At 38.3% G+C, this 26,345-nt stretch overlaps 1 protein-coding gene across 3 annotated transcripts in view; it reads right to left on the bottom strand.

Annotated features, from left to right (window-relative positions):
- The window catches only part of ell2 (elongation factor for RNA polymerase II 2), a 52,150-nt gene extending 33,779 nt beyond the window's left edge, over positions 1 to 18,371 (bottom strand). Inside the window, exon 1 of one of the 3 annotated variants that reach the window (XM_066711815.1) lies at positions 18,185 to 18,371. In XM_066711815.1, the coding sequence (XP_066567912.1) occupies positions 18,185 to 18,316 (132 nt within the window). In that variant the 5' untranslated portion in view covers positions 18,317 to 18,371. Of the gene's footprint in view, positions 1 to 2,968; positions 3,104 to 18,184 lie in introns of those variants that run through there. The other 2 variants (XM_066711816.1, XM_066711818.1) reach the window with 2 other exon arrangements.
- Positions 18,372 to 26,345: the final 7,974 nt, after the last annotated feature.

Genomic DNA, 26,345 nt, shown 5'->3' with positions numbered 1-26,345 from the left:
TTGAATATACATGGACCAAGAGTTTCCATATTCAATTGGTTGGCAAAACAAATGAGTGAACATTGAAAGAAATTAAAAAACTAAACCAAACAAAAAAAAAGCACTCCTGTTCTTGCCACTCCCTCCTGTCTCTAGTGTGCAAAAAACTGACTATGCCTATGCCAAGCCTATACAATTTGATGGTGAACCCTGCATGGTCTAATTGAAAATAAATACTGAATTTTCCAATTAAACTTACAAAACAATATAATTTGTTTTGAAAAATCTTTTATTTTAGCTTTACAAAATATATGTAGGACAGATCAAGCAATACACAGGCCTTTCTATCTAGGCATAATATTACTTTCACTTGATTTATACATTTTCTGTCAGGGGTATGTTGTCAAGTTCATATGAAAATTTGAATGTGGAATGTTTCAACAAAACAAAACATTTATAGTTTATATACTTGGGAGTGTTTGTGTTTTTCTGTTCTGAACCTTTTATCACCTTCAAAGTCTACAATTTATTTATTGGAGCATTAAATGGAAATGAAAAATGTGGGCTACCAAAATCTGTGGCAGGCTACCATAGTTTACTTTTTGGTAGCCCACTGGACTACCACACAAGTGATTTATCCACCCCTAATAAGAGGTTCTGCCGCAGACCGTGCTGGGGTGTTACCATAATACACAGTACATATACTATACTACCGTTCTGAAATTCCTAAACACAACTGGCACCAAGGGTTAAGGATAAGGGATTGTGAACCTGTACTAGATAAGACCAGTAAAGCCAGGTACAAACAAAGCCAACTGCCTATGGGGAATATGCTGAACAACAGAAACCATAAGATGTTTGCTCTTGCCATACATAGACAAAGGGTGTAAGGAATTCAGAACACTGACTCGGCACAGTACAGCACACTGGACACCAGGCCATTTCAAACTGAACAAAACACCAGCAAGCAGTCAGGCAGGCAGACAATAGTATAATTTTGCAAAAAAGCAGTTGGGCAACCATGATTATCTACAATTAAAACCTAATTTGCATAGATGGACTATCTTCTCCACAACCTCCCCTTTAGATTATTGGTAACCATAAATACCAAAAAGTAATATGTGGAATCAGGTCATATAGTACAAAAAAGGCATATGCAATAATAGAACGGGCACAGCTGCTAATCTAAAAAGATTAAACTGCCGCAAAACAAACATTCCCAGAGTAATTATCCAACCAGTCATTTATATAGAAATAAGTAAATAAAATGAAACGGCAGTACAGAGGAGTGGCAATTTTATAAATTTTATAAAATTGTGATTGCTCAGCTAGTACAGCTAATCATTTTTTGTTTGAAAGTAATTTGTTGTTATCCTGCAAGTGTCTCTGTAGCCACTAAAACATTACCAGATTAAGATTTGACAAAATTAGAAAATTGTGTGCATTTCCATTGAATAGCCTATATTGTTGTGCTATAATAAAGGTTGTAATATATACTTTCCTTTAACAGGGTATCGGCACATTTTTAAAGTACAATTTTAATTACTTTTAAGACATTTTTAGTACCTCTTAAGGGAAAAAAATTATACCATTACTGCAGCAAAAGAAATCGACAAACCACAGTATACACCGTTATTTAGTTGTATTGAATTTGAATAACAGAAATATTCAGTGTGCACATTAGCTAACATAACTGCCTTCTCATTACCTAAAATAAAACTGTGGCGGTAGACCAAGTCCAATAGAAAACAACGTCACCCTGCATTTACCATCAAATAAACAACGGAACGACTCGATGGGCATAGTACTTTATCGAGTGCTAGCATAGCGCTTGTGCTTTTCAGATTTCATGTGAGAATCCAGTGCTTGACAACCGGGGATAAAATTAACTTTTTTGGACACTACCCACTGTCTGGTAGAAGGAAAAAAAAAAAAAACTTACCAGCCACTTGGTATTTTTACCAGCCAAAGGCAAACATCGCCAAAAATGCATGAGGGTGTGTAAATGTGTGGTGAACATGTTAAAACGTGGCATTTATTTCAGGTAATTAATCAATCACCATAACAAAAGCTAATTGCACACCTGTATAGACTAGACAGGTATGGATGAGGGAAAAGGATCTGGATAGAATAAACATGCTCCCAAAACACTGTTTCTACTTGCAAGTGTTAAAAGGTATCGATCCTGCGCTCTCCTACACACAGCACATGACCACACTGACCCGCACCTGCAGATTCTTCCTGAGCAACATATGCCGAATCCGTGCCTTCCTCACCGACTACTCGACTCGGCTGCTCGTCCAGTCACTGGTCCTCTCCCTCCTGGCCGGCCTGCCTGCAACTACTTCCCGCCCGCTCCAGCTCATCCAGAACTCTGCGGCCCCAATTCGCACACGTTACTCCACTGCTCCGCTCCCTCCACTGGCTCCCGATACCAGCATACATTCAGTTCAAGACACTGACCCTCACCTACCGCTGTCTCGACCACACTACACCAAGCTACCTTCAGTGCCCTCGTCTCCCCCTTCATCCCCTCCAGTGCCAGAAACTCTACCTCCTCAACACTCTCCTTCCTCCAGAGTCGCTCCTTCTCATCCCTGGCCCCTAAATGGTGGAACGACCTTCCCATCAACGTCAAATCTGCAGAGTCCTTGATCTCCTTCCGGCGCTTACTCAAGACATCTTTTCAGACAGTACTTGTAATATTAGTCCTTTTAATCCCCATAAGATAGCACTTCACAGCATTTTATCATGCTTCTTGCATTACTAATACTTGTATTATTGATTGATTTTCCCCCTTGCTCTCTTTCCCGTAGCCCTTGACTGTGACCTTACATCTTGACAGCATTTAGCATTTACTTACCAGGATGTATGACCTCACTTACTGTACTTACCTGTGTAAACTGGAAGTTGTAAAATGTATTTTACTTTGAATTGCTTTGTATAAATGTACATTTGAATTTGTAATGTTTGATGCCTTGTACTTAACTGTATTCTTGCACTTTATATTGCACTTATGTTGTAAGTCACCCTGGAAAAGGGAGTCTGCCAAGAAATAAAAATAATATTATTATTAATAATAATAATACCATGCATGCCAGCAAAGACGCAGTGTAAACAAACCACACGTTTCTCTTCAGCAGAATCTCTGCGATGCAGCAAAACATGCATGTCTCTATCGCAAATCGTTTCCCCATAAATTAATACGTTTTAATTGATGCAACTTTGTTAAATATCTATGTACAAATACATTATTAGAAGCTGTATGGAAAGGGCATAATAACAGCAGACCTGCCAACTCTCACGCATCTCGTGTCAGATTCTTGTATTATCACGACTTTTTATTGTCACGATTTCAAATTAACTATAAAGGTTGTGACTATTTGTTTTATAAAGGAATATTATGCAATTACAGCTGTTGACCGACCAATATGTTTTTCTTTTTTAAACATTTTCATTCAATTGCCAGTTTAGCAATGTGAACTGCAATGAAAATGCATTACATTAGCATCCTTGTGGCAATGTTTTCCAGTCACAACAGCGAAATACAATATGTATAAGAGCTATCAAGCTAGCTAATTTAGACAGTCTATTTGAGTAAACGACTGACTTTTCCTGTCCACACCACACTCAGACTGCCGCCCTACATTCGGAAACATAACTGTGCGTTACTTATGTACATGTGCTTTTTTATTTTTTTATTTTTAATACATTTGCAAAGATTTCAAACAAACGTCTTGTCATTATGGAGTATTGTTTGTAGAATTTTGAGGAAGATAATGAATTTAATCCATTTTGGAATAAGGCTGTAACATAACAAAATGTGGAAAAAGTGAAGCACTGTGAATACTTTCCGGATGCACTGTATGTAGCCTATTGCTGACTGGTGTCAATAGTATATTAGTACACTGTGCCCGGGGCAGGGCTGTGGTTCAGCGTTGAGTTCCATCTTAGGACCGCAGTTCTTGTACAGGCGAGCAGTGTTGGAGGTGCCAGGTCTGATCCTCTGCCTGTACATTAAAATATTTCAGATGAAAGTTGTATTAAAAGAATTACACAATTAATTGAAATAATTCAGAAAGACATTGTATTACTTGTTAAGTCTAGATCAGAGGTTCTCAATCCTGGTCCTGGAGGAGCCCCTACACTGCTGTTTTTTTATCCAACCGAGATCTCGGTTACTTAATTAAGAACATAAGATTACAAATGAGAGGAGGCCATTCGACCCATCGTGCTCATTTGGTGTCCATTAATCCAAGATCCAAGGATCCTATCCAGTCTATTTTTAAATGTTCCCAAATTTTAAGCTTCAACCACATTGCTGGGGAGTTTGTTCCAGACTGTCACAACTCTCTGTGTAAAGAAGGGTCTGCCGTTTTCCGTTTTGAATGCCTTGAAGCCCAATTTTCATTTGTGCCCCCAGGTGCGTGTGTCCCTGCTGATCTGGATCAAGTCCCCATGTAGTCTCCTCTGTTCCAGGGTGAAAAGGTTCAGGTCCCTCAGTCTCTCAGTAGGACATTCCCTTCAGACCTGGAATAAGTCTGGTTGCTCTCCTCTGAACTGCCTCATAGAGCAGTGATATCTTTCTTGAAGTGTGGAGCCCAGAACTGTACACAGTATCCCAGATGAGTAGGGCTGTGCGATATGACGATATATATCGTATGAAGATAGAAAAACGTCTATTGTTTCATATTACGCTATATCGTTTATATCGTGGTGTCGCAAATTGCAATCTTTACGGCAGTATTTTTCGTCATTAGGACACTTTGCGTTCTTCCCGGTTCTTCCACACATGTCGGATGCGATGAGGAGAGTGAGGAGAGTGAACTGACACACAATAACCAACACAACCAAGAGATACTTTAATGCGCAAGCACACACGGTCCGCCCCGCTCTCATCGCCGGGCTGAACTCGATCTGCACACACCCCCACCCCAGCTAATTTAGATTGAAACCATTTGTACAAAATTAATAAACGTTTGCATTTTAATTAATTGGAAAGCAATGCAAACACATGAAGAAAGTATAATTATCTTTTCATTAAGATGGTGAAGTAGTTCAATTAATATTATTATTATAACTATTTTGTATTAACAACGTGCTGTACTTGTAAGTACAATCCAAACACGACAGTCAGAGGAGAAATGTCTGTCTAGCAGATGTTAATGCGCCACTATAAACCCGGCTGTGCTAAATCTCCCTGAATCTGTACCTTTATCAGCACCTGTGTTCCATGATTACTATTACTTGTGTTATTGTTGTTATGTGACAGTAAATCATATGTGTATATGTATACATGTGCTCTGAGGAAGATAAGTCGAAACGCGTAAGCATTATGATGTTCACTTTTTGTCTAATAAATAATTTGAGACATCGGTGAATATGGACTGTTTTTAGACAGAAGCTGCTGTACCATCCTCCTAATATAATACAGAAAATAGTTCTATATAAAATCCTTGGGATAAGGCACCCCGCATTTAACATTTAATAAAACTATTGTAACGTGAGCTATTTTTAAACACAAACACACACATATATATATATACACACATACACACTCACCTAAACGATTATTAGGAACACCTGTTCAATTTCTCATTAATGCAATTATCTAACCAACCAATCACATGGCAATTGCTTCAATGCATTTAGGGGTGTGGTCCTGGTCAAGACAAGCTCCTGAACTCCAAACTGAATGTCTGAATGGGAAAGAAAGGTGATTTAAGCAATTTTGAGCGTGGCATGGTTGTTGGTGCCAGACGGGCCGGTCTGAGTATTTCACAATCTGCTCAGTTACTGGGATTTTCACGCACAACCATTTCTAGGGTTTACAAAGAATGGTATGAAAAGGGAAAAACATCCAGTATGCGGCAGTCCTGTGGGGCCGAAAATGCCTTGTTGATGCTAGAGGTCCGAGGAGAATGGGCCGACTGATTCAAGCTGATAGAAGAGCAACTTTGACTGAAATAACCACTCGTTACAACCGAGGTATGCAGCAAAGCATTTGTGAAGCCACAACACGTACAACCTTGAGGCGGATGGGCTACAACAGCAGAAGACCCCACCGGGTACCACTCATCTCCACTACAAATAGGAAAAAGAGGCTACAATTTGCACAAGCTCACCAAAATTGGACAGTTGAAGACTGGAAAAATGTTGCCTGGTCTGAGGAGTCTCGATTTCTGTTGAGACATTCAGATGGTACAGTCAGAATTTGGCGTAAACAGAATGAGAACATGGATCCATCATGCCTTGTTACCACTGTACAGGCTGGTGGTGGTGGTGTAATGGTGTGGGGGATGTTTTCTTGGCACACTTTAGCCCCCTTAGTGCCAATTGGGCATCGTTTAAATGCCACGGCCTACCTGAGCATTGTTTCTGACCATGTCCATCCCTTTATGACCACCATGTACCCATCCTCTGATGGCTACTTCCAGCAGGATAATGCACCATGTCACAAAGGTCGAATCATTTCAAATTGGTTTCTTGAACATGACAATGAGTTCACTGTACTAAACTGGCCCCCACAGTCACCAGATCTCAACCCAATAGAGCATCTTTGGGATGTGGTGGAACGGGAGCTTCGTGCCCTGGATGTGCATCCCACAAATCTCCATCAACTGCAAGATGCTATCCTATCAATATGGGCCAACATTTCTAAAGAATGCTTTCAGCACCTTGTTGAATCAATGCCACGTAGAATTAAGGCAGTTCTGAAGGCGAAAGGGGGTCAAACACAGTATTAGTATGGTGTTCCTAATAATCCTTTAGGTGAGTGTATATATATATATATATACACACACACACACACACACACACACACACACACACACACACACACACACACACACTCACCTAAAGGATTATTAGGAACACCATACTAATACTGTGTTTGACCCCCTTTCGCCTTCAGAACTGCCTTAATTCTATGTGGCATTGATTCAACAAGGTGCTGAAAGCATTCTTTAGAAATGTTGGCCCATATTGATAGGATAGCATCTTGCAGTTGATGGAGATTTGTGGGATGCACATCCAGGGCACGAAGCTCCCGTTCCACAACATCCCAAATATGCTCTATTGGGTTGAGATCTGGTGACTGTGGGGGCCAGTTTAGTACAGTGAACTCATTGTCATGTTCAAGAAACCAATTTGAAATGATTCGACCTTTGTGACATGGCTACTTCCAGCAGGATAATGCACCATCAGAGGATGGGTACATGGTGGTCATAAAGGGATGGACATGGTCAGAAACAATGCTCAGGTAGGCCGTGGCATTTAAACGATGCCCAATTGGCACTAAGGGGCCTAAAGTGTGCCAAGAAAACATCCCCCACACCATTACACCACCACCACCAGCCTGCACAGTGGTAACAAGGCATGATGGATCCATGTTCTCATTCTGTTTACGCCAAATTCTGACTCTACCATCTGAATGTCTCAACAGAAATCGAGACTCGTCAGACCAGGCAACATTTTTCCAGTCTTCAACTGTCCAATTTTGGTGAGCTTGTGCAAATTGTAGCCTCTTTTTCCTATTTGTAGTGGAGATGAGTGGTACCCGGTGGGGTCTTCTGCTGTTGTAGCCCATCCGCCTCAAGGTTGTACGTGTTGTGGCTTCACAAATGCTTTGCTGCATACCTCGGTTGTAACGAGTGGTTATTTCAGTCAAAGTTGCTCTTCTATCAGCTTGAATCAGTCGGCCCATTCTCCTCTGACCTCTAGCATCAACAAGGCATTTTCGCCCACAGGACTGCCGCATACTGGATGTTTTTCCCTTTTCACACCATTCTTTGTAAACCCTAGAAATGGTTGTGCGTGAAAATCCCAGTAACTGAGCAGATTGTGAAATACTCAGACCGGCCCGTCTGGCACCAACAACCATGCCACGCTCAAAATTGCTTAAATCACCTTTCTTTCCCATTCAGACATTCAGTTTGGAGTTCAGGAGATTGTCTTGACCAGGACCACACCCCTAAATGCATTGAATCAACTGCCATGTGATTGGTTGGTTAGATAATTGCATTAATGAGAAATTGAACAGGTGTTCCTAATAATCCTTTAGGTGAGTGTATATATATATATATATATATCCCATAACAACATAACACACGTAATAGTAATCACACAACACTGGCCCTGTAATGTGTTGCATTCTGCATATATTTACCATGACAGCCTGCATGTAGTATTTGTTAGTTTCGCATATTTAATGATTAACAAAATACTTGTAGTTTGTCTTTGGTTTTATTTTGTATCTTGATTGGATAAAAACAAAAAATAGAGATATATATTTTGCATCGCCCAAACTTCTAAAAATAGAGATTATTTTTAAGTCATATTTCCCAGCCCTACTGCCTAAGAAGGTTTGTATAGGACTTTTATGCAACTGTGTGTGTGGATGCACATGTAAACCTTGCAGGCAGACTAGAGCAGTAGTTAAAAATTCCACAAATGCATTTTGTATGTGCTCTTATTTGTGTTGTTCCTCCCAAGTCTGATCTTGATTTTAATGAAGAACAGGACTGTACAGTGCAACACGAAAAAAAATCAGTCTGTGCGATGAATGAAATTACCGCAGTAGTACCCGTGCGATACAGTTTTGCGTGTGTGTGAGAGACAGAGCTGCTTGTTTGTGTGAAGTGAGGGTTTGTGTGCTTGTTTGTGTGTGAGGTGAATCGATAGTGCATCGCTATTCTACTTGGTGGTTGTAGTCTATCGTGCAATTAAAAATCATGTCTGCACAGAGTCCACGGCTGCGTTCACGACAGACATACTTTGCAGAGTCTGCGCAGAATCAGCGGGAAAAGACGTCACTAGGTCACGCATCCACCAACTACGATGGCTGCATCCCAAATCGCACACTTCCCTCGTCCCCTTCCCTTGCGGGGCAGAAGTAATAGGGTGGCCATCTTAAGGAGTGTCCAAATCCCTTAGGGAGCGAGTGAAGGAGCCTAATCGAGCCGTTTGTGCCCTTTAATGCTCCCTTCGGCGGAGTGTACAAAAGAGCACACTTATGCGGAAGTGTTTTAGTGCTGAAGTCCCAAAACTCTTTACGTTAAAGGCGTTATGGCAGCGGCGGGTGCATATAAATATAATGTTAGCTAGACAGTTGTAGAAACTGATAAATTACGTATCAAAGAAATAATACATAGATAATATAAAATAAATATGTAATCATGATTTAAATATACGATTACAAAGTTCAGCCAAAGAATGTTTCGGCAGCTATCAATTAATTAATTAATGAAGTAGTAGCCTATAAAACTAGGAGCTGATATTATCAAGCAATGTATTTCAAAATTATTATTTTGATTAAATAGGGACAGATGAAAAGAAAATATTGCTTAGGTACTTTTTCGGTCAAAGGCAAAGGTGCTGAATGTTGACGCTGAAGTGTGTCCCATTGAGTGCTTTTAGCTTTACCCTACACCCTCCCCACTCAAGTGCACACTCTGTGACGTCAGCACAACATCACGCGAAGTGTACACTTCTCGAAGGGTGTAGGGAGCAAGTGTGTGATTTGGGATGCAGCCGATGTGTGCACGGCCGCGCAGCTGCTCAAGAGGAACTGTGCTGGAGCAGCCGCAGCTGCACAACAATAACCGAGCGCAGTGTGACAAAAAGACATGTTTCAGCCAGAGACAGAACTCACTGCATGGGCAGTGCCACCTATTCAGGGGTGTGAATCGTGTCATGAAGGATCTTATGAATTTCATGCTAGATATGGCAAAGCACAACATAAATAATATTTTAAAGACTGTCAGTTCAACAGTAAAATAATATGTATGTTTTAGTGGTGTATGTATACATTTTAACCTAGTTTTCACGTATTATGTGCATTTGTAAGTTGCACACCTGGCAAGGAAATCCATAATAATACACACAAAATGATTTGCATGTGTATCTCTTTCAAATCACACATTTAATGTAGATTCGAAAAAAGTAATTAATTTGATCAGTATGTTAGTATTTAACCCTTTAGTGTCCCAACAATGAGCAGGGATAAAACATTCTACTAATGCAAGATTATTAAAGGGTCGTAAAGCTACTTGTTCTGATATGAACTAATTAAATGGCCCATTTTCTGATTACACTGTAAAGTATGAAGCTGGTGCAGCATGAAGGGAACTTCAATTACATTAACTTTCATGTCTCCACTGCTCCACAAGACTTAATCCGTATCAGCACACAAGGTTGCCCATTGGAGCAATTTAACCCTAGCCAGGATGCAGCAAAATGGTTGTCCTCTTCTAAGAGGGCCAGGAGGCCAAATATGAAAAAGTGGCCAGCAGACATGCTAGATCTGTGACACAAACGCACACGCACATGCACCACTTCCCATGTTTGTTTTTGCTCTCTTATTAGTGATTTACATACTCTTCATTTAATACAAATAATATTGTATGTATGATGACATACATTTAAATTGAGATTTGCACTGCTAATTTGAAGCGTAATATATTGATGTTTTGTATACAGTTTTTATGCCCCTGCAATTTACCATTATGGGCAAATAAAGAAAATGTTTGTCTTGTTTGTCTTCTTGTTAAGGTTTGGAATTTGTGTGCCCCTATGCAACATTCATGTCCTTTGCCAGTCACATACCCCTTTAAGTGATGAACTGCACTACTTGTGGCGTTTTATACTCGTGCTACAATTTTGTGGCCTGTGCTAAAAAAATACCTATCAATCTCTGTAGCACCAGTGCTATGTGCAGTGCTATATAACATACAGCCCTGAAGAAGGAAAAAAGTATAACGAAATGGCAAACCAGTGGTGCTTGTTTAGCCCAGGAGTCCCGAATCCATTGCCTGAATGATTGCAGAGGGTCAGCACTCACAATAAGGACTACTTATTTGTTTTATATAGAAATCACACCCTGGTGGGCTGTGTGTTATCCTCAGTGCATTTCCCTGTTAGTTTCCCCATTCCCTGTTGATCCTGTTCCCTATGCTGATTCCGCCTGGAAACAATTTCCCATTAGTCTCTACTTATTAGATGTACAAAGTTACTCCCTAATCTGATCCACTACAAAAGTTATCGGTATACAAGAAACTTAACTAAAACAGACTTCCACAGAATGCTAAAGATATCTCTGGTGAACAATGAGATTACATAAAGATTCAAGAGAAGATAGTAGATACTATGGATTCAAACCTAATTACCTTGAACTGGCCCCTCTTTCAAAATAAGATACAAATAAAAAAACAAGGCTTCTGGTTCTACACAACCTTTCAAATTCAACAGTTTTGAATATATAGATTATACACACTACATTTGATGTACATGATTCTCAATTACAATGATTTTATTCTATTTTTAAAATGTACCCTTTATGGCTTTGTGGCTGTACCCAGTGAAGACGTGAGTTCACATGTAGGTCACACTGAGCTCACCAGAGCAGACCTCACACTGAGCTCACAGCGAGGTCACCTTGTGAGCTCACTGTGACCTTTACACAGGGGGCACTAAATATCCTCCATGTAAATTAGATAGTCAACTCCGCCTAATTTATATGGGAAAATTTGTGTTACCCGAAACGGTGCATTATGGGATGTGCATGAAGTCTTGGTGTATTTTTTTTTCCTCTCTACATAATGGAAAGCCTGAATAATTTCTTATTCCAGTCTTCTCTTTTAAAAACGATTGGATTTTTAACACCATGCACCTGGATTGTATTAGAGCAGCCCTTCTCACAGATGGGAGAAAAGCGGGAGTTCACTCTTGTTTAAACATGGAGTCTGTGGTGGCTGTGAAGACCCCATGCACTCTGCAATTTCTCAGAAGACAGGATCAGTGAAGAGCAATATGGTAAGGCATTTTCATTTACTTCTTTTGTGTTTTCCAGAAAATTGCGATCATGAATAAAGGCAACTGCAACCAAAACATGCACTAGTCACTGTAGCTGTGTCAGTTTTCTTTACTAAACACTAGAATCGCCGACATTTCACACCACACACAACCGCAGAGCCCGAACAATGCGCGGCTGCTATGAAACGGCTGTGTGAGGAAAAATAAAGACTTGGTTAAAACTTAAGTGAAAATTAAAAGTGGTGTATACATCGGTATGCACAGATCTAATCAGATTTATACATTTATAAAACAAATAACCAATTATACAAAAGCATAAAACTAAGACATCACATCTTGTGCAAAGTGAAGCGCTTTGAAATGGCAGACGCGCTCTGTGCGCCACAGCAGACCACACCGCGTTATTTCATTATCATGATCAATGGCTGATCAAGGCTTTGATCCGGATCCCGGGTTTGACTGAATTCCATGGAAAGTTAGAAACTTGCTGAGCCGGCCAGGACAGGCGAGAGCTCAGTGCAAATCTGCAAATAAAATAATGATAATGATGAATAGCTGTAGAAAAGCACGTGTTTCAGCAACCAACACGATTATAATTCTTTCACACTGACTAATGTTTTACAAAGTCCAGTTTGTCGAGAAACAGACCCATTAAGAGTTCTTAATGCTTTAGAATTTGTGGAGGCTGAAATACTTTGAATATACTGTTTGACCTCATTTTCAAAGATAGTTTTATATGACTACATTTATGAATGTGGAATAAGATTAAATAATAATCACTTTCTTTTTCTTTAGTGTATTCAGTGAAGGCCACGTCCGCTCCCTGACATCAAGTATGGTCTTCATTTGTAATGAAAAATATTTGATCATTGCCTGTTTGCTTGAAGTCATGCAGGTGGAAAAATATGGATTCTCTTTAAGTAATTTGTAAGTATTTTCATTCTTCCAATTGATGCTATAATTGTTCTTTACCTTTTCTGTCTTGCAGCAAATACTAATATTCAATGTATCATTCTTAAAACAAAAATTGGAGCATCTGGAGCAGAATCAAGGAATCATCATGAGGGATCATATATATATATATATATATATATATATATATATATATATATACATACATACACACACACACACACACATATACACACACACACACACACACACACACACACATATATATTTTAGTTTCTAACGCAGCTGCAGGTTATTAAGCACAGAAAATATTTATAACTGAATATATAGAATATATTTATAACTGCGTATATTGTGACATAGCTAAAAAAAATAATGGTAATATATAAATGTGTAGAAATTCACACGTTTCCACACTCAACACTACTAGATTTTTTCAATGACTGATTTTATTACAAAGCCCAGATTTATTGTATTCAATATAGCCTACTGCATATAAACTGCGGGTCCAGCGGTTGAAGGAGAAAGTATTAAATTGAACAAGTTTACAGCTGAAATGCCATATAGGTATTTAATTAAAATATTTAACATACAAGAACGAATATGTGGGAGAAATTCACATAGCCACCAAGGCTAAATAATCAGTTTTAGAATTGAGTGTTACGTCTGATTAAAATAACAGCAATTTAAAATTAAGAAAGATTACATTAATTTGCTTCCATCTCCCATTGAGAAAGAACATTCCACACTCAGAGTTGCGGGCTCTGTCAGTAATATTTTTTTTGGGGGGCACTAACGCTTTGATAATGTGATTGGACTACTACTAATAATACTATTAGGCTACAATGTAGACCTATTGTTTTTAAAACTAATAGTGAAACATTGCAGCTCCAATATATACACGCACATTTAAATTTTAAATAATCCCAAATTTAAATTGGGATTTTAAGTCAGTATTACTAGATAACACTTTAAAATAACTATCTGCAATGGAGTAACTTGTACATCATTCTTTTAAAATGTTAATCTTTATTTTTTTCTGTTTGTGTGTATCACTATTATTTTGTATCCGTGTACTTCTACCGTTTGAATATAACATAATTGGAAAGTGAATTTTAAAAGTCTTCCTCCTTCTAAAAGAGTTTTGGAACAAAGCCCACCGACGGTAATATCAATATATGTAGAACAATTTAAAAGTCTGTCACCGGCACAGCCCTAGCCTAATCTTAATGAGATTAATCTATGTAAACCCAGAGCCATTAAATAAACAATACAACTCTGCTTTGTTGAAAATCTCCACAAATCAAAAGATGAGTTGCACTCATGCTTTTACACTTCAGGTTATTCAGTATTATACAATTAGTTTAGATTCATGCACAATTTAATTAGAATTTTACATTTCCAGTGAAAAATAATATTTCTAGGTCTCTGAATTTAGAATGAAAGAGACTCAGTTTTCATTCTGTAAAGCTGTGTGAACAAAAACACAATTTTCGTTTTACTTTGTCTTGCTACCTAGTTTAGCAGGCCTAAATGGTATACAATCCACCTTTGGACAATTTCACACAATAAAACTAAATAGTTATTAGTGGTAGGTGATTCAAATGAAATTTCACTTAAATTTCGATTTCAAATTAAAACCAAATTTGATTCTTGAACTCTTTGATTTATACTATGGAATGTCAATATTCAGCAATCTCTTGTGCCTAACTTGCCAAACTCTTGAGGCGTTTGCTTGCAGCCTCTACAGTTACAGTACTAACAGAACAGGAATTGTAGTTTTAGGTAGACTTGAAGAGTCCCCTGTGCCAGCGCCTGTATGTTTCCAGGATGTGAACTAGCAAGGTAAGTCAGGAAGACTGTGAGCTGCAACCAGCCAGCAAGTTCAGCAGAGGTAATGAGATGGATAAAGAATGATTAAATCATGTTGAGTTCAGCATTAAGCCATTTAACTGCAGAAGGAGATAACATGAAAATGTTCACACTTATTTTTTATAATCTTAGCTATCCAGTAGATATCTTTAAAAAAATATATATATATTATATATATATATATATATATATATATATATATATATATATATATATATATATATATTATTTTGTAAACAATGCTTACACAAAAAAGCATTTTATCTATTCCTTAGGCCCATATTACAGTTTCAACAGGTGTGTAAAACAGGAAGAAATCCTGGACCAAGTATTTTTTTAGTAACAATTCAATCTGTCAAATTTAAAAACAATTATTAGCTGTTCTTTTTGTAATAGCTCCACTGAAACAATGTCACACCTTGTCTGGAATGTGTAGTATACTCTAAAGAGTTTTGGATTTCTTTTGGATGACCTTGCACTACATATTGGAAAAATACTGTCCTGTTTCAAAGATAATGCCAGTGATAATACATTGTAATGTAATTATTTTCAAAGCTACATTTAAGAAGTGTAAATTCTCCACCCCCAAAAAAATTTTTTAGCCTGATTGCTTACTCATCCAGTGTCATACAAATTCATCAAGAACTTTTTGTTAATTCTGTGCATCCAGTTTGAAGAAATTTGAATTTATTATTTCACTTTCAATTGCTGGAAGGAAACTGTTCCGAAGTTTGAACTTGCATATAGCCTGAGTGGTTGAACCAAAATAAGTCTAGTGACCATTTTTGTTTTTTATAACCTTATTCTGCTTTAAGTAATAACTCAATACTAATTAGTTAAGTGGTGAATCAATAGTTTTACATACTGGATTAATTCTACATAAAACACAGAAACCTACACTCCCCCACCATTCCCCTTGATTCACACTGTGTAAAGTAAATGGATAGATAATTTTAAAATGTTCATGTTCACAAATTATACTGTTTAGCAAGGTCACCGTATCAACTTATAATTTAATCTTTATGCATACACCTGCACAGCCTGTATATTCAGGTGGTGGTTAACCAATAACATTTGCTTATGTTGCAATCCATTGAATGGTACTTTTTTCTCTGCCTCCTATTCCCCTCGTCTATGATGGCTGCAATTCAAAAACCACAGATCCGTGTACAACATGTATTAAGTTTGTTTTATTCCTATTTAGCTATATAAATCATATCAAAGTGCTTTTGCTGGTGGTAGAGTATTAGTATCAACAAACAATCTCTAATGCCATATCTAATATAAACTATTTAAGGGGTCCCTTTAAATTCAAATTGTGCATGCATGTTCAAGGGGGAAAAGTTGCGGAACGGATTCTGAAACAAGCAAGCAATAACTACAATCTGTTCCATTTTAATATTGATTCAAAAAAGTGAAAGGGATTTTAGCAATTTCAGCAACAAGTGTGACAGACAGCCATTTGAAACGAAAATATCAGTGCAGAAAAAAAATACTCTGTACTAGGGACTGGTAAACTGTCTAAAGTGGTCATCAAAAAAGATATAGGCTACATACTAAAAATCACAAACGAAATACTATGAACACATTAATCAGGTACAGGAGAATATGGAAAGAAACTAGTGTGCAAGCTTTTATAGTACTGTATAGTATTAGAAATGCTGCCCGTCATTACACTGTGGAAAGCCTGCCTTTCTAAACCTGAGTTTGTACATCGGGTGGAAATCATTTCTTAAATAATTTAGAGTTCACTTTGTACCGGGCATAATTTAAAATAGAAGCACTACACTAGTCAACTGAGAAAGTGGAGATGAGACTAAGGTACTGTGGTCCTGTCAGTCAATGCCACATATCAAAAAACCGCTTTTGCACTTCTTTTGAACTACATTTTTCAATGCATGCTGGGAGATCTGTCCGAAGAAACATTGCCAATGAATGAAGTACAACTCTGTATTGGCTGTCAGATAACCTTGTGGCTATTTCAAATGAATAATAATAATAAAAAAATCTGTTTATAGATAAAATAAAATAAAAAAGGTTAGATTTTAAACGAATAAAGAATGTAAGATCCATCTGCAGATACACAGAAACAAGACTACCTAAAGATCACTGCTGCTTTAAGACAAACACTGCCCTGTAAGCAGCTTAGCCATAGCAGCAGTAAAATCAATTTCAGAGAGAGAAAACTACATTCTGCAACCAGTTGTTAAATACAGTACTCATACAGAAAGTGAATAATAGCATATTTTAAGATCATTAAGATCGCTCGAATACTTGAAATCGTTAACAAGCATTCCCGATTTTCACCGTGCTCTCACTTTTGCTAACCTTTAATCAGGCGACCAATAGTATTTTAATCCCTGTCTCCGGGCCACCGCACGACTCCATTGCGAATTCGAACATTCAGCATTTTAAGAACCCGATCGCAGCTTCAAACGAACGCTTCTCTCTGTCGCTTTAAAAATAAAAATCACAATCCTACATCATTGTGGACAGGGGATGTAAAATGTCAATCTATTCCAATACAATTAAAACCAGACTACAAACTATTGGTATAGGACAGGGGATCAGTAAAGTATAATTGAGACCTTAAGAATATAGGGTTCAGTAGTGTTAGGTAAAATAGAGATCCATTAAACAGTTGCTCTCAACATTTACTGCAGCAGGCAGTAAATTAACGATTTAATAAAATACATTTTAAAAACGCACTAAAATAAATGTGTAAAAAACGACACTAAGGAAAGTTAAATCGTTGCTTTATTAAAACCAGAACAATCCTACAATACAATGTAAACGTTTGAAACACATTTGAAACACTTCAGTATACAGATTTCTAAGTTTAAGTAATGAAAAATGAAGTAAAAAATTGGAATGTTGCCAATAACTGGAATGCAAAGTTGGCATCGTAATACCGATAGGCTACCAGTTACGAATACACTTAATAAAAGATGGGCGAGGAAAACGGCATTACAAACTACAACCGATTAATAGAGTGAACATATAAACGGAGAAGAGAAATAGCGTTCACGACTATAAAGCTGTGATCAATAACAGACCCTAAACGTCTCAATCCAGCTGGCAGACAGTATGGCACGAATAAGGGAGAGGAAAAAGAACAGGCTGCCTAACTGATCAAGAATAATACAATTCATAGACTTTATTTACAAGTCAAATTCTAGTTGGACAACGTTAAGGAATTATTAATAAGCATTTCTCAGGAGTCAGCTTTTTGGATCATCACTCTTAATGATAATCCCCCCCCCCAAAAAAAAAAAAAGTCCACGAATCTTTCCTGGAAATGTCATCGTTACAGCTGATGCAGAGACAGCCCGTTGCTGTTCACCATTTAGTTTTAAAGCCGACAAAGTGTATAGGAAGCATAAAACGAGCGCTGTGTCGCGGTGCACAGAGAGAGGATGGGGGGGGGGGGAGTTTTCTGCAATTATAAATAACTGTCTGTAAATTTAAAAATTGTTTCTTTCCTCATCCCTTGTTGAATTAAGTTTCACTTTATTATAATTATACTTCATATTATATGTACAGTTAAGTTTTTTACGGTTGTCGTTGGTTTGGTTTTATTTATTCATTCATTCAATGCAGTTTGGTTTACCTTGCAGTTTTGGTAGTTTTCCAGCGCCCTGAATGCTGTCTCGGTTAACTTGACGTGGAAAGCCGTGGTCCTGCTGGCTTTCCGTCTCCCACACGACAGCCCGTACCTTCCATCCTCACTCAGCGCCGCCATCTTCGCCTCCCCCCGGCCATCCCCAGCTGAGCGTCATATAGAAGTGCAACCGAACTTACTGCCGTGTCGCCCGCAGACGGAAGGCCACATTTCCCGCACGTCAGTGCTGTGATTTGTCAGTTTGCAGCAAACGCTTTCTGATTGGTGCTCACGTCGTCCAGCTGCTGAACTTTAGCAGGAAGTGTCTCCTAAGTGGCTGTTAACACCTGCCACGGTGCTCAGTTGCTGTATGAATACTATATATGTATGTATGTGTGTTACAATGTAAGTTTGTACATAATAATAATAATAATAATAATAATAGGTAGCATTTAGATACAGTGTAGTATGTCTGTTTGTGTCCATTGGTAACACAAAACTTAAAATTTTCATACAAATGTTAACTGTAGTTTTGTAGCTGCACTAGTGCTTTTATATTTACATTCGTCTTATTTAGTTAATCTTTATTGAGTAGTATTTAAATATTTTAAATCCAGTATTTTCTCCTAGATTGTCTGATAATGTATTTCCCTGTCTGTGAGATTAAATTAATCAGGTATCAAAAATTCCCAAGAACTGTGACTTTCTCTCATATAATTGTCACAGTTCGTGATCACAATTATGTTATTTTTAAAATGTCTCTCTATTTATTCACTGGTTTATTTTCTAAATGCATTATTCATTTTTTTGCACTTTATGTATTGCTTATACAGTGAGGGAAAAAAAGTATTTGATCCCCTGCTGATTTTGTACATTTGCCCACTGACAAAGAAATGATCAGTCTATAATTTTATTAACATGCAAATCAATGTATAACTTTTTTGAAATGCGTTTTTCTGGATTTGTTTTGTTGTTATTCTGTCTCTCACTGTTAAAATACACCTACCATTAAAATTATAGACTGATCATTTCTTTGTCAGTCGGCAAACGTACAAAATCAGCAGGGGATCAAATACTTTATTCCCTCACTGTATATTAATCACCTTGCACTATATGGTTTGTGTTTCAAGGCATTCAAGACAGAAAACACTTCTTCACACAGAGAGTTGTCACAATCTGGATCAAACTCCCCAGCGATGTGGTTGAGAACATTTTAATAGACTGGATAGGATCCTTGGATCACTCAATTATTAATGGACACCAAACGAGCATGATGGGTCGAATGGCCTCCTCTCGTTTGTAAACTTTCTTATGTTCTTATATTCTATTCCATTATTACCACATGTGTTTTGTTTATTCACTTTACCACAAGCCCCTTACCTATTTGCCCTGGGACTGCCCATGTGCTTTTCACTGAAATCTCCAGCTGCGCCCCAACCTATGTGAGGGAATAAGAACTGGTTGTTCCGAAGAGAGATCAGAGCTGAGAAAAGGAATGGAGGCAACGGCTCTCCCCGGGCAGGAGAGGGGCTACGTGGCACTTGGAGCTAGGGCAGGGAGGAGAGGTGGCCGGAGAAGGGATAAGCGACCAGGCTCTCCACCCGGGGCCAAGTGGGCGGAAGATTGGCACGTGGGTGCCTGTGGCAGGGTGGGCAGAAGATTGGCAGCTCCATGGCTCTTGAGCAATGGTTCCCAAACCTGTCCTGGGGGACCCCCTAGCCTGCTGTTTTTTGTTCCAACCGAGCTCTCAATTACTTAATTGAACTAATAATTTCCTAAATCAGAGCCTTTTAATTATTTTAAACAGTAGAGGTTTTAAGTTTTACACAATTTAATGCTTCACGTGTCTGTCACGTGAGGTCACATGACATATATAGTACACTGAATCATTCATCTTCATACTGTGTACTGTACTACTTACTAGTCAGAAAATCAGTATTTACGTATGCAATATGCAGTATGTATTAAGGTAGTAAGCGGTTTTCGAATTTGTATTAAGACTTTATTTATTGTTAGAAAAGACGGTGAATTATTTATTTTGTCTGGATTTATGCACTAGCACTTTATTATCTTAATATCTGCTGCTAAGTTGCTTTCCCCTCCCTTCTGGTGTCCACTGGTGTCCAAAGAGCTGTAAGAAGAAAGACAAGATTACGGACAATACAAACAAATTTGATTAACTAATACTTACCTGCTGTGTAAAGATCCCCTTCCGGCTACCTCTGAATGAAGCTCCACTCATTTCATCTGGGGCTGGATCCAGGGTGCCTGCAAAGGCAAAGAAATCAATGTACTTCCCATGCATTTCCCAGGCTTTTATTGTGGCAATGATACTCACCTGATAGGCTTGCTGTTTTGAAGCCTCAACCTGTTAAGTTGTGCTCCTGCAAATTATCAGCAACAATATTTGTGTTTATCGTTATAGATTAGATTCCTTACTTTATGATTTTCTTGTGTTTACTTTGGGTAGGGGGTTTTAGCCATTTTATCGCCCATAATATTAAAGGTGGGTTTATATGTCTTGGGTCCTGAACTGAACTTGTTGATGCTAGAGGTCAGAGGAGAATGGGCCGACTGATTCAAGCTGATAGAAGAGCAACTTTGACTGAAATAACCACTCGTTACAACCGAGGTATGCAGCAAAGCATTTGTGAAGCCACAACACATACAACCTTGAGGCGGATGGGCTACAACAGCAGAAGACCCCACCGGGTACCACTCATCTCCACTACAAATAGGAAAAAGAGGCTACAATTTGCACAAGCTCGCCAAAATTGGACAGTTGAAGACTGGAAAAATGTTGCCTGGTCTGATGAGTCTCGATTTCTGTTGAGACATTCAGATGGTAGAGTCAGAATTTGGCGTAAACAGAATGAGAACATGGATCCATCATGCCTTGTTACCACTGTGCAGGCTGGTGGTGGTGGTGTAATGGTGTGGGGGATGTTTTCTTGGCACACTTTAGGCCCCTTAGTGCCAATTGGGCATCGTTTAAATGCCACGGCCTACCTGAGCATTGTTTCTGACCATGTCCATCCCTTTATGACCACCCATCCTCTGATGGCTACTTCCAGCAGGATAATGCACCATGTCACAAAGGTCGAATCATTTCAAATTGGTTTCTTGAACATGACAATGAGTTCACTGTACTAAACTGGCCCCCACAGTCACCAGATCTCAACCCAATAGAGCATCTTTGGGATGTGGTGGAACGGGAGCTTCGTGCCCTGGATGTGCATCCCACAAATCTCCATCAACTGCAAGATGCTATCCTATCAATGTGGGCCAACATTTCTAAAGAATGCTTTCAGCACCTTGTTGAATCAATGCCACGTAGAATTAAGGCAGTTCTGAAGGCGAAAGGGGGTCAAACACAGTATTAGTATGGTGTTCCTAATAATCCTTTAGGTGAGTGTATATTGAAATGCATTTTGATGTGTTCAAATGGTGGCTGACAAGTCCCAAGGGGTGGGGTAGGCATTGGAGAATGTACGGTAAAATTATAGTGCTAATAATACATAAGTAATCTGGAGCATGAGGGAGCATAGTTTAATAAGAAAGTGAAGGAGACCAGGTTGTGGTATCACAGGTACAACACCCAGATATGTCTTGAGCAGATGCCTTACTGTGCAGTCCTGACCTTGATGGGTAGGTTTTTCTACAATTTATGGGCAAGAGTGGAAACAGAGCGGACTCTGGAGCAAAGGGAGCAGAGAGGGGTACAGTGAGTACAGTGAATCTTCTGGTACAGGAAGACTGGTCAGGAGGAAGTGTAAGAAGAGATGTGAGTATGTCAGCAGCTAGGTGCAGTCTGGCATATACCACCGATCTTTAACTGCATGTGAGCCGAGATTGGGAGAGAGAAAGAGTGGTTTAGTGGAGTAATGTGTGAATCAAGGCAGAGACAATACCAGATGAACAGCCAAGTTCTGGATGAGCTGGAGCGGGCGTGTAGTAGATGCAGGCAGGCCAGCCAGGAGAGAGTTGCAGTAATCCAGGTGGGATAGAACCAGGGTCTGGACCAGCAGCTGAATTGAGTAGTTGGTAAGGAAGGGATGGATTCTGCCTATGTTGCTTAGGAAAAATCAGCAAGTGTGTGTCAGAGTGGAGATTGCAGAGTGCTGGGAGTAGGACGGAGAAGGATCCATTTTATATCATGGATATATTCTGGCTTCAGGGCATCCGGCAGCTATATTACTTGGATGACTGTCTAGTGTACGCCCAGTTGAGGGAGCAAGTAGTGACTCATATGGTGTTGATGCTCATCCATCTTTGAATGACATCTCCAAATGAGCGCATATGGGTTCGGTTTGGCTGGGCAGGAGTAGATCTCTTTGTCTTGCGAGAGTCCACACAATGCCCTCTGTGATTCTTTGCCCAAGACACAGATGGTCTATTTGCAAGCTACATCTGCACCCCCCCCCCCCCACCATTTCTATTGGTATCCCTACATGGCACCTTGATGTTGTGCTTGAAAACATTTTTCAAGGCTCCCTTTGAACCAGTGGGCAGCCAGTATGGTGAATGTTTTGGGCCAGAACCTCCCCCCAGTGGGATAGGCATATTGCCTGGGCTGGCTCCTGTCTGTCAGATTGTCATTCCCTGATGTATAGGCTGGATGTTAGGAGATCCTCTCCTTCTATTGGAGCACAAGTGTTGGGTTAGGCTGAGCTTTTGGAGCTGCTCTGAAGTGCTAGCTTTTTGAATTCTCAATTTTCTTAATGTGGATTAGTTGCTTATTCCACTGCCCTCTTGTTGCTAGGTTGATTAGTGGCCCAGGTTTTGGTAATTAACAATCATGCTCTTCCACATTTTCTGTATTGGTCTGCTAATGTTTCTGTGGGTGGAATTAATCAATTAGTGTCTTTGTTAGTGGCCAGCTTGACAAAAATAGTCGGCTGGCATGAGAAGAAAGTCTTTGGTGGGTGATGCTTCTTCTAGGACAGAGATGTTGAAGGAACAGAGCTCACTGACTGTTTCTTTATTTGGTTATATTTTTGGCTTATTACAAATCTTAAATTCAACAAATAGTTGATAATAATAATAATTTTCTTGTTGTGATGAATTAAAATGACAAGCCTTCTATTTAGGAGACGAAGCCTCTGTCTTACCTTATTTTATTTTATTTTATTGTTAGTGGTTTATTTATTTGGTTATTTTTTGTTTGTCTGTTTTCAATCTGTAAAGTGCTCTGTAGCTACCCTTCAAAGGGCGTTATACTAAATAACAATTGATTAACTGATAACCTGCTTTAAAAGTAATTTAGTAACAATATGTCATTTATTTAATTGTCATAACTTTGTATTTTCCTGATATCCTTTAATCATTGCACCTTAATTGAGATATCAAAATAATCCTTTATTCTTTCACTTAAAAAGGGCCTGAATGCTACCTTGCATTGTATGAAGAATGTGTTCATCTTATAAAGGGGTTCAATTAAAGTTGTGAATCACATGTCGCTAGAAGGCATAAACAGAGTGCATATCATTCTCCTCAAGTCATTCAAAACCAGATTGAATATTTAGTTATATCTGTTTCAACATGTCTCCAATTTGTGATCTCTCAATCAAATAACTACCATTATTAAATTATAGGCGTCATCTTCAGGAGCAAATTTAATGAGAACAACTATTGCTAGTTATTGCCAAAGTTGCAGCGTGTATGCATTTGACTGATTATAACCTGATGCTGTTTTTAAAGTGAGTTCATTGTATATAATGTTTAACACTAAGTGTTACACAGTTTGCCTCTCTTTGCCTAGACTCCTGAAGCCATACACAGCAAGGTACTGTTCATATTTTGAATTGCAAGGGAAAATACTGCTAATGGAATGGAAAACATGATAACCTTACCATAGTTCAGCAATAAAGTAGATTATAACGGCATGATAAGATAAGCAAAACACTCAGAACATGTATTTCTTTTGGGAGCACCATACAGGGAACACTGAACACCATGGACCAGGAACTACAGTCCACATTTATAGAAATACATAAAATACAGTGCTATTACAGAACAACAGTATAGGTAGGAATTACAGAGCAGAGATGTGTATATGTGTTTTCAACATTGAGGTTCTTGTAATGATTTTAAACTTTTATGTCACATTAGATCGGACACTCATCAAAGATTTCTATCTGCAGATAAGGTCCACTGGTCCCAGACTCAAACCTGTGTTTGTGTATTAGCCAATATGAGAAGAAAACAGACTATTTCACTGAAGTAATCAATATTTATTTAGTGTGTTAGTTAGCTTATTCTTCATTCAATCATATTGTTTGTTATTGTATTATATAATAATTCATCCAACATTCCAAGCAAAATAATCAAATATATTTATCAATGACAATAACAAATAGTTTACAATAACAAAACAGGTTTGTAGCTTTCTGAGGCTTTCACAGTTTTCTTTCTTTGTTTTACTCTAACTATTGTAATACTAATACACAGTTGGAGTTAAAACAAATGAGCACATAAAACTGCTGCTATTACATTCTTTGATTTTGCCTCTTCATAAATCACATTCTCTTAGTTTTTGTGAATGTGAACACAAATTAAGTAATGCACAGGCACACTTTTTCTGAACATTGTTGCTCTGTTGAGTTAGAAATTTAGAAGCTCTGTACAGCAAAGTACCATATGTCTCCCCATTCCTGTCAAGTCAAGCACGGAAGGGAACATTCTAAACAATCTAAAATTTGGGTAACCACATATGCTGAATGATTCTTGGCAACAGATTAATGTTTCAAAAGGGTTATTAAGTGAGTAAGCACAGCAGGAAGTTTAGTAATGCATATTGTGTAGGACAGCTACTCAAGAAAGACCACAATTAGATGACTTATAGTTTTTCCTCATTCAGGTGAAAGAGGTAAAACATAATCAGGTTAGTGCTATCCAGAATGCTATCCTACTAGTCATAGTTTAATTCACAGTGTGTGCCACAGATTCAGTTTTTTTATTTTAATAATTGTGATAATGGGAAATAGTTTCTTTTCGCTGTTCGGTAACTTTTTAGGTAAACAGTACCTGTAGGACAACATTAATTCCCAAATTAACAGACAAGAAAAATAAATCCTCTTGTTAATGTGTATAATAACTCAAGTTAATAAAAATCATTGACCAGGAATCCTTTGAATTAAGAACATAACAAATATAAGAGACTTATTTAGAGAAGTTCAGATTTTCAGTGTTTTCAGTCCTTGTTTCATAGTTGAGTTTGAACTAGTCCTTAGGGTTGACTGGAGTAGGATGCAAGCAAATTATAATATTCTTCTCAAACTGATATACTAATCTTCCACTTAAAAAAAAACAAAAAACATTTTACTAGATGTGTGCTAGAGTTTTTGGGAGGGCGTAGCAAAGTAGTGTTATCTGAATGAGACAGACTCCAGGAATTATCACACTGCCACCCAGAAAGATAAGCTAGAGTTCTTATTTCACGTCTTACCAATTTACTAGATTTTGTGAGCAAGCAGCAGCAGCAGATAAAAGCATACAACATTATATATTTGGTTTCCAGAAAGTGTTTGATAACGTTCCACACAAGAATAATCCAGTAGTGTGGAGTTGTGGACTCCTGAGTGGAGGGTTGTGGGTTTAGTCATAGGTGGGGGGTCCTGCTGTTGTACCCTTGATCAAGGAACTTTACTTTACATTACTATTACTTCAATAAAAATCCAGCTCTATAAATGGGTTATTATATGTAAAAAATAATGTGATATATTATAAGTCTCCCTGGATAAGGGCATCTACTAAGAAATGTAATAATAGAAAAACTTGAATTTATACCAGTTCAAGGTAATGTAAGAACTGGTTAATGTATAGAAAACAAAGGGTAATGATAAGGGGAGTTGCCTCAGAAGGTGAGGTTCCTCAGGGATCAATGCTAGGGCCTTTGCTTTTCCTAATTTAAACTACTGATCTAGACTCTGGTATAGTTAGTAAATTGGTCATATTTGCTGATGACACAAAAATAGGTGGTGTTGCAGATACAGTTTCAGCTGCACAGATTATACAAAAGCAAAATGGCAATATTCAGATATGGGCTGAGACCTGGCAAATTACAATGAATGTGGGTAAATGCAATGTATTGCATGCAGGCAATACAAAAATCAACCACAAATATACATTGTGAGGTATTGAACTAGAAGAAGTAACATATGACAATGAT

The sequence above is a fragment of the Amia ocellicauda genome, chromosome 8 (assembly GCF_036373705.1).
Source record: "Amia ocellicauda isolate fAmiCal2 chromosome 8, fAmiCal2.hap1, whole genome shotgun sequence".
NCBI classification, from domain to species: Eukaryota; Metazoa; Chordata; class Actinopteri; order Amiiformes; family Amiidae; genus Amia; species Amia ocellicauda.
The sequence above is the reverse complement of the archived record's forward strand: the minus strand, read 5'-3'. Positions and strand labels throughout refer to the sequence as shown.